General features: G+C 36.3%; 1 protein-coding gene across 1 annotated transcript in view; it reads left to right on the top strand.

Moving 5' to 3' along the window:
* The window catches only part of ABCA13 (ATP binding cassette subfamily A member 13), a gene marked incomplete at both ends in the record, with an annotated part of 438,366 nt that overhangs the window by 376,800 nt on the left and 47,107 nt on the right, over positions 1–14,459 (top strand). Inside the window, one exon of the mRNA XM_081283275.1 lies at positions 11,015–11,165. Coding sequence (XP_081139401.1) covers positions 11,015–11,165 — 151 coding nt within the window. The remainder of the gene's footprint in view (positions 1–11,014; positions 11,166–14,459) is intronic.

The raw sequence follows: 14,459 nt of genomic DNA, 5'->3' as shown, positions 1-14,459 counted from the left end.
TATTGCTAGACAAGTTATTTTATCCTTAGTCTTGTCATCTCATTTTATTTTAGGCTTTCAACTTTTAATGTTGTCAGGAGAGAGAGAGAGCTGAGCTTTCAGGTGTCAGGATAAACTCTTAAAGCAACAGGCAAATAATGAAGGGATTAAGCTGTTAATCATGTGGGATATGCAAAAATCTAAACTAGAGATAGCATCAACACCCCCTGGCTCCATTCTCCCCCAGGGAGTGATGCTTTGGTTGATGGTCAGGTAGGTCTGCACACACATGGGGGTCACCTCATTGTTGAATATCCCTGAGCAGGATTCCTGTAATTTTATGGACCCTGGAACCAGCAAGAAGGAGAGAGAAGAGAAGGACCCGGAGTGGAAAAGCACTAGGTCACTGTGGGGAAAGGTGTCTTTAAAGGTTTATCCATCCCACCCCCATAAGATAATCTCAGCAGAAGTGATGAAGGAAGGCCTAGGAAAATTTGTATATTCCTAATTCTACATATTATCCCCATTTTCTTTTAAAAATAGATCTCTCTCTCTTTTTTTTCCAACACTAAATCCCCCCCCACCCCCACCCAGGAAATACAATGGCATGAAACAGAGCTTCTGGAGTCTTAAGTCTCAGACCTTTACCAGCATACTGAGGTAGAACAAGTTAATGTAGGAACTTGAATTTCATCGTTCTTGAACTTCTAGGATAACATAAACTTGAATTCAAATTATTCAAGGCTTTAAAAAAATACATTGGAATCCCTAAAAGATTCTAAAAAGATTAAAGAATGCTATAAAAGTGATATGAAACGAGGCATTTTCACCTTATGGTTACTTTTCATCAATAGCTTATTAGTGGTCATTTTATTTTCTACTTATTTTTCAATAATGATTTTTAGTAAATTTTGATATACAATATCTTAAAATAACCCATATGCTATACTTTGGATCTTAAATAAAGGCCTCTGTGGTGAAGGCTTGGTCTCTGTTTGGTACTATTGGGAAGTGGTGCTCTGGAAATTTTAAGATGTGGGGCTAGTGGGAGGTCTTCTGGTAACTGGGGGCACGTGCCCTTAAAGGGGATATAGTAGCACCCCAGTCCTTCCTTTACCTGTCTTCCTTTTTCTGGCCATGAAGTTAGTGTGTTTGCTCTACCACCATCGGCCAGGAAGTGTTGCTACAGGTACAACCAATGGGCTCATTGATCTTGCAGTGAAACCCCCAGAAATATGAGCAAAATAAACATGCCTTCTTTATAAATTATTTCAAATATTTTTTTTCAGTAAAAGAAAGCTAATTAACATATGGTGTTTCTCATGTAGGACTTTTAAAAGTTCCACTTTAATAAAATAAGAATTCTGGTGAATATTTTTGTCCTTTATTAAATATTAAAAATGTTAAGTAGGTAGTGAATAATTTTAGTGACATTATCAACCTGTAGATTTCTTATAAATGGCATGGTTAAAGTATTTCTTTATATGAACATTCCTTATGTAATTTGAAAGAAGCTAAATATTTTCAACACTTGAGTTGTTTGAATTGTTAAAGTTTTTTTTTTTTAAATTTGTTTTAATTAGATACACATGACAGTACAATGATCTTGACATATCATACATTTGAATCAGATGGGGTATAAGTTTAAAAACCCTTCCTAACAATATGAAATTAATAAGTCATTTAAAATAATTTGAATCAATACATATCTAGAAAAATATATAAATACATGCAAGATATATTACAGAAAATAATATGAATTATGGACACTCATATTCATTATCCAAATTCTGTAAAATATATTGATGACTTTGCTTATCTTTTAACACTGATTCTAGAGGAACAATTGCATTTGGTTAAGGGGTGCTGAAAAACTGGAAATGAACTAATGTTTAATGTTTTGTTCTAGTTTCTAAATGTAGACACCTGTATTTCATACATAATGACATCACAAGTGAAGGAAAAATCAGGTGAAAAGTCTGACATTGTAACAAGTGATGGGCATAAGCCACCATTTGTTCTTTGAAAACATGTCTTTGATATATTAATATAGTTCCTTCCTTGAATAAATTATTAGATGGGAAGCTGGCAACTCTAATGAAAAAGTATATATGTAATTTAATGAGCCGTTTTGTTGCCAGAAATTCATAACATTTTCTTGGTGGACAAGAAGAAAAAAAATCTTGGCAGTTTGAAAATATAATTATGTGTTATTTTACTGTTGTAAAAAAGGGCATGACTTTAGTAGATTTGTAGCTTCTCAATCATGTACATAGGAGTTAAATGAACAAAAATGTATTTTTTGGTATTCTCCAAAAGAATCACTCTGCTCTGTTATGTTGCACATATACTTAGTTTAATTATCACTTTGAAGGGCTTGAGATAATTCCACTTGTACTAGGTGGTTATATGGATACAGTGTGAGTGTTTGTAGAATTACAGGTTTAAATCTAGGGTATGAACTTATTCTAGCTTTCCTTGAGGAAAATGAAAATATGTTCTTAGTCTGTATTTAATAAACCAAGCATCATGGATGCCCCTTATTCTTTTTAAAATATCACTAAGCCAGGCTTTGGGGTTCCTGTTATTTTATCTTGATCATGAGCTTAAGGACTACCTCGGACACTTGGCTGACATCCAGGAGCCAATGGGACCAGGTGTAAGAGGCTGTGGCACACTTAAATAACTAATGGTAACCAGATGGTTGAACCTATGGTGAAATGGGGGTTAAACCTGCAGGAAAGTGCAGACTGTGGAGGGACAAAGTAGGAAGTTTTAAAAGCAAATGGGGCTAAAAACTGCCTGGAAAACAAACCAAACTTGGTTCACTGGGCAGTTTTTTGGCTCTTATTTGCCTACTTTGGCAGTTTATAGACTGCTGATAATATAAAGGAAATTAAATGCCTGAACTGAGAAGGCTCTTGGTTTGGCAAACTCCCCTGAGTGCTCCAAGATTTATATTTAATTTCCAGGGTTTCTTGGTCTGTTGTGTCATTAATTAAAGAGGAAAATCTAGTCAGCATGCATCATGATAAAAGCCACTTGAAGATCATTTTTATGTCAGACTTACAACTGAAAAATATCTTGTCTTTCCAAGTGGTGCTGAAGCATGAAGCATACAGAATGCTATGACCTTCTTTATTAGGTCAAGATAACCAAAATGCAAGTATGTGGAAACTATGAAATGGATGTGAGCATTTTCTAATAGCATAAATGTGATAGACAGTGATTTTGATTTAGGAGGTGTGTGGTTAGCATCACTCAGAGTTAGATGGGAAGATTTATGTCAATGATGTAATTTAAAAGAAGCTGTTCCTCTGGGTCACTTAAAATGGACTCTGGTTTAGATATTCAGTTTTCCTTACTCTAGGGCTTCATTATCACATGGCCTTCTTTTGTCTGCCTGTCTATATTGGATATGCCCATGCTAAGAGCCATAGCCAAGTAGTATGATGCATGGCATTTTGGGTTGAAAGGTGAGGCCAGCAAGCCATTGAGATGATATGATTATGTTAAGATCTGCATTCATATGGATATTAGACCCCTGCTGTCCATCTCAGCCTGCTACAGGACTCCTGGAGAGTTCCCATTGGTTGGGGAAGTGCGGTAGGAGGGAATTCCAGAGGAGGGATTTCCTGTTGGACTGTCCAGGAGAACGCTGCTCACATCTGTGGGCATTTTTTTTCCCCTGGGAGCATATGGGGCATTGGCGGGGAGTTTCAAAAATAAAGTTTGTTCCTGCTTGAGTGGCTCCTGATTTTGTGCCCAGCCAGACTGCGGCATGCCCACCCAGTGTCACCATCTGGATTATGATATCATTGGATATGGGTTGTGTTCACCCAAATTTCCAGTTGTAATGTTAATCTTCCTAAACTTTTATTGTCCTCAAAATTCAGATGAAACATATTGAGCTATTTACAGAGCCTCTGGTATTTAATAAAATGCAACAAGGGAAAAATGCAATGTGGTTTGATTTGATATGCTTTTAAAGGTATTTGAATGCCTGCTTGTGCTGTGGTTCAGTACACCATGGGTCCTCTCTACAAAACATTCTTTCTAACTTCCTTCAAAGATATATGTCAATTCATAATAAAAACTTTTCAGTTTGGGTCTGGGGGTGTAGCTCAGTGGTAGAGCATTTGCCTGTTAGAGGCCCTGGGTTTGATTCCCAATATCAAAATGAACTAGCAAACAAATGAACAATGTGCAACTGATACTTGTGTTGAAGATTTGTGCAAGGGACTTATTTCTACTAGCTACCAAGGAAAGGCAGGCATTTATCTGTACATCCGAAGAAAAATGCATTGCTCTTGAAAGTGTTTCATTTCACTCCATTGTAAAACCATGACCTTTTAAAAATTATAACTCCTTACAACTAGAAATTGAGCAGCCATCACTGCACTAGATGATGGGTTTTAGGACAGGAAGACATCAGACCCCTGCTGTGGTTGAATTCCTGTGTCCCTAGACTGCCATTGTCCACCTGTTCTGAGCTATGCCCATGTTCTTATGATAATAATGTTCTAATGACATCTGATGATACTAGTTAGAAATAATAAGTATGACCACAAACAATGCAGAGTTAGGAAATGTCTAAGGTCATGGGACAATGAAAATATTTAATATGTGTATTCCTTATCTTCAAATGGGTTAGAGAATTTAAATAAAATGTTATATCTTTAAATCATCAACAGGCTGCTTGAGATTGAGAGGAGCTGGAAGGAGATCATTCCAGCAGAAGCTAATTAAAATCATTTCAAACATTAAAATTTTGTAGATAATTTATAAAGTAACGTAGAGTTTGGCAACAATTTTTAAAACATAAATTTTAAAATTGAAATGAATAATTATTGCTAATAACAAGTGTATGGGTTGATGGGTTTTTATAATGAGAGCACATAAAACTAGGAAATAGACTTTTGATCTGACCTCAGAAATCCTCTTCATGCTCCCCTACAAACAAACATAAATATTCTTCTGATTTTAATGACCAGATTTCAGGTTGCTTGTTTGTGAATTTTATGTAAGTGGAATCATAAAATTTATACTGTTTTGTGAGTGAATTCTTTCCCACAATAGCATGTTTGTGAGGTGCATGCATATTGTTGTAAGTTGCAATGGCTTGTTTTTTTTTTTTCATTCGTATTGATAATTTCTCTGAACATTTAATGATGCATCTATGAAACCATTTATGTTGTACATAGATGAGTACTGCGTAGAACCTGAGTATGTCCAGCTTTAACTGACTATGTTTTGACTAACAGAGATACAATTCACATACCAGAGAATTTATAATTTTAAATGGAATAATGCAAGGATTTTTAATATATTCATAAAGTTTCATAATAATTTCAGCTACTTAATTAAACTACATTTCCATCACCTTGAAGAGAAACTCTGTACCTATTAGTAGTCTTTCTCCATTGTTGCTCCCTCCCTCAGTCTTTTGTAACCATTAATCTGCTCTCTCAATGGATTTGTCTATTCATATAAATGGGATCATATAAATGGAAAATTTCATATAAATGGGATCATAAAATAAAATCCCTTTTATCTCTCATTTATCCATGGTTTTATCAAGAAAGGCACTTGAATTTTGTCAAATGCTTTTTCACTGCATTACAAGATATTGGGTAGTTTTTGGCCTTATTTCTATAAATATGGTGTATGATGATTAACATTGATATATTAAACCAACCGTGTATTCCTGGGTTTTGTCCTACTTGATCATGGTATCTAATTCACCTTATATGGTGTTGCTTTCAATCTGCTTGTGCAGATGGCCCCTGGTTTACAATGGTTCCATACACAATATTTCAACTTTATGAAGGTATGAAAGAGATAAATGTTCAATAGAAACTGGGTTTTGAGGGCTGGGGCTATAGCTCAGTGGTAGAGTGCTTGCCTAGCATGTGTAAGGACTAGGTTTGATTCTCAGTACCACATATAAATAAATAAAATAAAAGTCCATTGACAAAAAATATTTAAAAAGAAAAAACCTGGGCTTTGAATTTTGAACCATCTTTTCCCAAGATAACGTCATGTGGTAGAATATTCTTTGGCTATGCCCAACCATAGCCTAATGTAAGTTCTAAGGGTGTATAAAGTAGGCTAGACTAAACTATGACATTCAGTAGTTTAGGTATATTAAGCTCATTTTTGAAATAATATTTTCAACTTATGATGGATTTATAGTATGTAACTGCACTATGAGGAGCATTTGTATTTCTTTACATCCATATTCAAAACAAATACATAGTCTTCTTTCTCTGTTGTGTATTTGGTTTTGTTATTAGGGCATTACTGATATCGGAGTTAATTGAGAATGATTCTTTCCTCTTTTGTTTTTTGAAACAGGCTGTGAAGGATTGATTTAATTAATCTTTAAACATGTAGTAGAACTCACCAGTGAAATGACATGGTCCTCAGCTTTTAATCATGGAAACTTTTTTTTATTATTACCAAGTCAATCTTTTTTATTGTTATACATTTGTTTAGATTCTTTCTTTTTCACAGTATCACACTCAGCAGTTTGTGTCTTTTTAGAAGTTTTGCCCATCTCATCTAAGTTATCTAATTTGTTGGTTATGAATATGCATATAGCACCCTTATAAATCTGTTTCTTTAAGGTTTGCAGAAATATTTCATTCCCAATTTTAGTAATTTGCATCTTTCCTTTTTTCTCGGTTATTAGCTAAAGATTTGTAGATTTTGTTTTCAAAGAAACATTTTAATTAGCTGATTTTCTCTATTGTTTATTGTTTTTCTATTTCCTATTTTACTTATTTCTTCTCTAGTCATTTTTTCTTATCTCTACTTGATTTAGGTGTAGTTTGCTTTACCATTTTCTAATTTCATAAATAGGTTATTGTTTGGTATCTATTTTCTTTTTTTCTTAAGGACTCTTCCCACACTCTGTTGGCTTATAGATGGTCTTCTCCTCCTGTGCTTATATAGTCTTTTCACTATGTGTGTCTCTGTGACCCATTTTTTCCTTATATAAGGACACTAGTCACTTGGATTAGGATCCCCCCTAATGACTTCATTTTAACTTAATTTTTTTTTCCCCTGTAACACTCTGTTTCCAAATAGAGCCACATTCCTAAGTCCTAGGACTGAGGACTTTGGCTTTTATTTATTTATTTTGCCTTTTTGTGGGCCATAATCCAACCCACAACATCTGAAAAAGTTTGATTGATTGAAAATATTTAGAACCTCTGGATGATTCTGTTTTCTTTCAAAGAGAATCCTTTTAGATTTAACATATAATTAGAACAGGTAAATCACTTTAATACACTCACAAATTTAGATGCTTCTATTAAATAAGGACTTGTCCGTATGTTTCTCTGTGTATCACCTTTCATTGGTCCTGAATGAAAGTCATGGTTATTTGTCTTCTGTCTTTTTTTTTTTTTCTTCTTCTTCTTCTTCATTTCTCTTTTGGTACTAGATATTGGCTTACAGGCCTAGGACTTTTTATTTATTTTATTTTATTTTGAGACAGGTTCTTTCTAAGTTATCCAAACTGACCTCGAAAATGCAATCCTCCTGCCTCATTCTCGGAGTTGCTGGGGTGACAGGCATGCACCACCACGCCTAGACCAACATCTATCTTCTTAATTCCTGCTTTTATTGAGGTGGTTTATTTTCTCAAGGTTATCACAAAATTTATTGTTCCATGAATTTGGGAGTACATATATACTCAGTTCACCTTATGGAGGAATTTTAAGTGCCTGTTGCTAAGTGAAAGAAGCCGTTCTATATTGTGTTAATCCAATTCTGTGGCTTTCTAGAAAAGCACAACTACAAAGAAAGTAAAGTTAAAAAAAAAAGTGATTTTCAAGGTTTGTGGGCAAGAGGGAAGGGATGAATAGGAGGAGCTCATGGGATTTTTAAGGCAATGAAACTATTATCTATGCTGTTGTAATGGTGGATGTCATGCATTTGTCAAAATCCGTAAAACTGTAGTGCAGTGTGAATGCTAATATGAATTATTGACTTTAGTTGATATATCAATATTAGTTCTTTAGTGCTAAACATTTACCACACCAATACAGGCTGCTAAAAATAGGAAACACCCTGAGTGCAAGTATATGGAAACTGTGTGTACTTTCTTTTCAATTTTCTATAAACCTAAAACTGTTCTAAAAACTAAATCCTACTATTTTTAAAAAATGCATCCTATCTTTTTTATGTAGTCCTTTTAATTTTATGCACAAATGTCATAAAATGAAAAATGGTGGACCAGCCAGTGTAGGGTAGAAGTGTTAGAATTAGTCTTTGCAAATATTTCAGGGCAGCTGCATCATGTGGATGTTAGTTTTATCATCTGCAAGATGAAAGCAATGGAGTACTTTGTTAATTGTTGTGTGCAATTTTACTATTAAAAGAGAACACAATGAAATATTAATACCTGCTCTACTGCAGATTGACCTTGAAAACATAATATCTAATTGAGAACAGCCAGATGCAAAAAGGAATTATATGATATGCAGTCTCATATCTATCATACAAAGAATATGCAGAACAGTTAAATCCATAGAGATGAAATGAAGATGAATAATGTCAGGAGCAACAGGAGAAGGAAATGGAGAGTGACTGATTCATGAGTACAGGATTTTGTTTGGGGATGAAAAGAAATGTTTTAGAATTAGAGAGTGATCACATTGACAAAGCATATAGTCTAATACTTATAAATTTTATACTTTACAAAGATTAAAATGGTAAAGTTTGTATTGTATTATTGCAACAAAAAAGAAAGTAGGAAAAAATTCCACAAATTATTGAGTTGAGACTTTACAGGAGCAGTGGTTGAAAACAAAGCCTTTTATCGTATATTAAAATAATTTGTAAAATTTTAATATTTCAGGTAATTGTGAACATACATGTGACTATATCGTATATACATTTGTGTGTGTATATATTTTTGTAGGCTATATTTTACCAAAATTCTTAAGTACACTGATAAAGAAAATTTTTTGAGTTTGACTAAAGAAAACGTATTTCCTACAGTGTAGAAAGGAGATAAACTTTGACTATCCCAAATTTGGGGGAAAAAATAACAAAGTTTGGGATATAACTGTTAACAGGATTTAGAAGGAAAAAAAAGATAAAATTGAGACCAAACTTAAAATTTTACACAAAGATATGTTTTTTTCCTTGTTTATTTCCATGAGCATATATATATATGGTTTTGATATGAATAAAAATATTAATAATTTTTCACTCTGCTTTAAGGAATGCTAATAATCACCTCTTTTAGAAGTCACGCTTTCTCAGCAAGTCTTTTTTTTAAAACCATTATTTTTAATTTAGGAATAAGATTTTTTTCTTCCTGAAGTAGTCTTAAGAATCTTCATGGTCAACATAATTTTATGTATTTAAAAAATGCATAATAGATGGCTAACATAGTTATTATTTTTCCTGCCAAAACAAGATGAGAAAACAATCAAAATATTAAATTTTGTTGCATTTCAATGATTTGGTAATCAATATGTATTGATGTTAAATCCGAAGTAAAACAAGAGTTTTTTTTTTCTTTAATTATATGTGATCCTGTATAATTCTTAACCTACGCATATAGTATGGTTTTAAATACACACACACACACACACACACACACACACACACACACACTTTTTTTTTCTCTTCTTTTTAACACCCCAAATAATCAAGGAATTACTTCAGTTAACACCCAGGCCTCTCTCACTCTGGAGTCAACTTTAAGAATCTTCATGACCAACATAATTTGGGTGAAACTCCTGTGTGTAAGCACAAAGGGGTTTCTAATGGGTTCCCGATCAAGGAACCAAAAAATGTAAGCACCAAAAAATATAAGTAGTCAAGCCTCTTCCACAAGACTCCTGGGGTTGCTGTGGGGGCGGTGGAGGAGTTTTCCCTCTACCTTCTTAGGAATTCTGTTAGGGCCCTGGAAACCAAACTGACAAAAGGCCTATTAGTGAAAAAATACATAGACACAGTGAAAGATATGGAAAAAAGACCCAGGACATTTTTCCTAGCTACAGCTGTTTCCTTTATCAGCCTTGTCCAGTAGTAAATTGTAGCTTTTGTTATTTAAGGGCCCAGGCTTCAGCCAGAGTAGGGCAGGAAGGGAAAATGTCAAAGAACTCTCACCCGAGTAGCACTTAACTCCCTACCACAATGGATCAGCTGATTCTAATGCAGTGAACTCCAGGAACTTCCCTACCTACCCTTCTGTCCTATCCGAACGCACCAGCTGATCCTAATAAACCCTAGGAATTACCTTTCTGCCCCAACCTAAGTGAGGCCTATAAAACTCAGACCCTTGGATAGGCCCAGTTCGGTTTTTCTGTCCCAACATGAGCCTCTTGGATGTTTGACTGACTCCTCCGCTGAATACAGAAGAGCTTGCTGATCCCAGGTTGGCTTCCTGCCCCCATTCTTTGTGCTTACATTTTTTGGGTTCCTGACCTGGAACCCACTTGAAACCCCTTTGTGCTTACATACAGCACACACAAAAAAATTGAAAAATCTAAGCATTGGTCGGAAGAATGAGGCTTGAGCACCATCTTAAGCTGAGCAAAGGTGAAGTGGTTTTGGGTTCTGGTTGGTGGGCTCCTTGTGGGCAGGGAGGGGAGAAAGTGTCTGATGAGGAACAGCTGTCTCTTTTTTGGAGAGCAGAGTCTCTCAGCTCATCAGAGTGGTCTCTGCAAGGAGCTATCTTCCTAGTTCAGAGAAATCTTTACACATGGAAATTTTCTTAATAAAAGGGAAATTTAAAGCTAGGCATGGTAGTGCATATCTGTAGTCTCAGGGGCTTGGGAGGCTGAGGCAAGAGGATCCCAAGGTCAAAGCTAGCCTCAACAACTTAGTGAGACCTGTCTCAAAAAATCAAAGAGCTGGGGATGTGGCTTTTAGTTGAACCTATTTATGCAAAGTGAGTTAATTATAGTAAGTTAATTTCAGTGGACTTACTGATGAGCTAAATTTAGAAAATGGGTTGATGTTTGCCAGGGAAGACTGTTCTCAACCTGTTCCCTTTTTGTCTATGCAGGGAGGAGGTGGATCTGTCTTCTGCGGGCAAGGCGGGTGTTCTCATTGGCTACTGTCCTCAGCAGGACGCCCTAGATGAGCTCCTGACTGGTTGGGAACATCTCCATTATTACTGCAGCCTACGGGGGATTACAAAGCAGTGCATCCCTGAGGTAAGCATCCCTAGAGTTTTTCCAAAAAGAAGGACCCATTGAGGAATGCTTAGTTAGCACCTCTGGCCCCAATGTCTCTCTTACTTTATAAGAAAAAGGAGCCATAACATCGAGTAAGCTTATCAGAAAGGCTTTTTCCATTATGATTGTACAAAAGGAGACATTAAAATATGGTTGTATTATTGATATTATTTATTTAAAATGTGTCTGAGACGTGAGAAAGAAGTTAAATAAAAAATAACATCATTTCTGACTTTGTGGCTTCCTTCTTTTCTCTAAATGGCTTTTATAATTACTGGACTATTAATTTATATTCAAGAGCACATATAGACTGGGTATGTCCAGAGCTTACAGGGGAGAGATCACAGAATGTATATGAAATTTTGGAATGGATAATTTCCTGGTGAGCAGGCCCACAGATTCCTGCAAGGAGTCTCATTCTGAGTGGCCTCAGGAGACGGAAGGAAGACTAAGATCCGCAGGACCCCCAGACCACCGCATATCATTGAGAGAGGAAGGAGAGTCTAGTGTAATTGAGGCAAGAGACTGCTGCCACTTCTCTTGATGGGAGCAGTGGTCAGGAAAACAGTGGGGAGAGCCTTGATGGACAGATCAGAAGATGTTCCAAGTAGAGAGTACTGGAATAGCAGTTGCTGCATGCACAATTTTACCTTTTCTGCACCTCATTTCTGGATTCTGCACTAGGAGCAGGAAAAAAATTAGCTTATGTGATATTCTATTAGAGTCCATGGGAACACTGTAGGACTCACAAGAGACAAAACTAATAGTCATCGCCTTCACCAGTCCATGAAAATTCATTCACTGTGCTGTTTTTGTAATGCTTCAGCCTTCATTTCTTATTCATGCTCTGTGACTTCAAGTGAAGCCAGAACAGACCCTCTACCTCATTGTGGAGACCCTGGACCCTTTATGCACCACCCATCTTAATAAAGCAAAGAATACTAACCACTCTGCAGAAGACCTACTCACTGCAGTTAAACAGATCGTAGAATCCAGCACTAATTGTTGGCTCCATCTTTAATAGGCATTTTCTCTGTCAGCTCCCCCTTGTTAGTTTTTGATTAAAGAGGCAGATGCTTGGCAAATGCTGTAAGCTGGCCCCTTTGCTGTCTGGGGGGAAAGTGCCTGTGAAAAGTCTCTTAATATAGAAAGGCTTGATGCTTCCTGTCATCCAGGGCAATTGCCTCCTGATTCTCAGCTGTCTTACAGCCTTGTTTTCTGAACTCCTCCACGGAGAAGTTATTTTAATGGCCACCAATTAAGAACTGGCTTTATTTCTTTCTTGAGACTGCAACTTATTTTGCAGATAGTATTGCTACTTGCTCGCTCAGAAGTTTCTAATAGATCAGCACACTTTTCCATCTGCTCCCAAAGGCAATAGCGCCCTTCCTAGTAAATACCCCTCTCCTGTAAATGGTGGGAATATATAGAAATGTAGACCAGTTTGTTAGCAACAAAAAGCTATCTGACAGAAACCACTTAGAGGAGGAAAAGTTACCTTTGGTTCATAGTTCTAGAGGTTCAGTCCATGGTCAACTGACTCCATTGCTCTGAGACTAAGTTGAGGCAGAACATTATGGTCTAAGAAAGAAAGTTGTTTAGCTCATGACAGCCAGAAAATAAAAGGGTGGGAGGAGAGGAAGAGGAAGAGAGAGAAGGAGCCCAGATCAGATTTAGTACAAGGCCATAACCCCAGTGAGCCACCTCCTCCAGCCATGCTCCACCTGTCTATAGTCACCACCCAGTAGTCCATTCAAGTTAATAACCCATCAAATGGATCAGTCCACTGATAGCCCTCATAATCCAATCTTTTCACCTCTGAATATCACTGCATTGCTTAACATGTGAACTTAGGGGTGGGAGGACATTCCTACATACAAATCATAAAAAAATGGGTATATGTGCTCTGAAATACTTACCACAAGATGACCAGAGGGAATTATTATAAAATAACAGAAAATAACCATTGTAGCTAATGCAGTCATGCACTGTTTATATATAATAACTTTATTATTAAAGTTCTAGTCAACCACAGACAATGTATGTGATGGTAGTCCCCTAATATAATGGAACTGAAAAATTCCTATCACTTAGTGACATCACAGCCATCATAATATGGTAACACAATGCATCACACATGTTTGTGGTGGTGGTGGTGGTATACATACCTGCACTGTCAGCCACATAATTTTTTTTTTGTAACACAAGGATACAAAACGAAAAACAGTTGATAATAAATGACTATTACTGGTTTATATACTTACTACATGATGTTTTTATGATTAGAGTATACTACCATTTACAAAAAAAACAGTTTACTATAAGGCAACATGCCACATGACACCAGCAAAAGCCTCAAACATCTTGTGATTACTGAGTCTTGATTGCATTAAGAGGCCCTATCAAGTGATTGAGCTATAATATCTAGGTTTGTGTAAATAAACTCTAAAGAGTTCATCGGATGATGAAATTTTCTAACAATTTCTTAGAAACTGTCTTGTTGATAAGCAATGCACAACTGTATTTCAGTATTTATTCTTTTTCTAGGTGATGTTTTTATAGTATTTTACAGTCAACATGTAAGGAAGATAACAGGATTACTCCTCATTTTGTAAATAGAGAAACTGAGGCACAGAGCACTTATACAAGTTATCTGGATAGCTTGTGGCAGAGTTTTGTTTTGAAATTATGTAAACCAGCTCCAGAGTACATGTTCTTCATTAAAACACTACCCTGATCCTTAGTGCATTCTGGTTGCTAGTGATATAAAATGAAATTACTTGTGCCACCAACAGCTCAGTCTTACATTTTATTCATTGGAGTGGTCAAGGGAGTGGAAATCACATGGGTTTACTGTGTGGCTCCTCTAACCCTGAGCTTTGCATAGTTGATTTATCTTCCACTGGCTCAGGTTGGGACCCCATGTGCACCCCCACCTCCAAGCTTTCAGGACACAGACATATAAACATGAGATTTTTGGGGTTTTTAAAATTCTTTTTAGCTCATCTGCAGTGCATGTTGTTTATTTTCTCTAGGCTCCATCTATTGTTCATGGCAACATGGACAGCCACCTTGGGTCTTTTGTGATTCAAGGAGATCATCCTATGCTTGCTAAAAGTCCCCCAGATCAGCCTCACACCCCAACTTCTTCCCTACAACCCTCAGAGCCCAAGCCCTGTCCTAAACTTGATCCATGTTTCAGGGCCCCCAGCCCACCTACACTCCAGCTAGCTGGTCATTTTTGTTACAGTCACTTCCCTCACTCCTGAAAAC

Source organism: Spermophilus citellus (assembly GCF_964194105.1).
Source record: "Spermophilus citellus genome assembly, chromosome: 3".
Taxonomy (NCBI): domain Eukaryota; kingdom Metazoa; phylum Chordata; class Mammalia; order Rodentia; family Sciuridae; genus Spermophilus; species Spermophilus citellus.
This window is presented reverse-complemented; position numbering and strand designations above follow the sequence as displayed.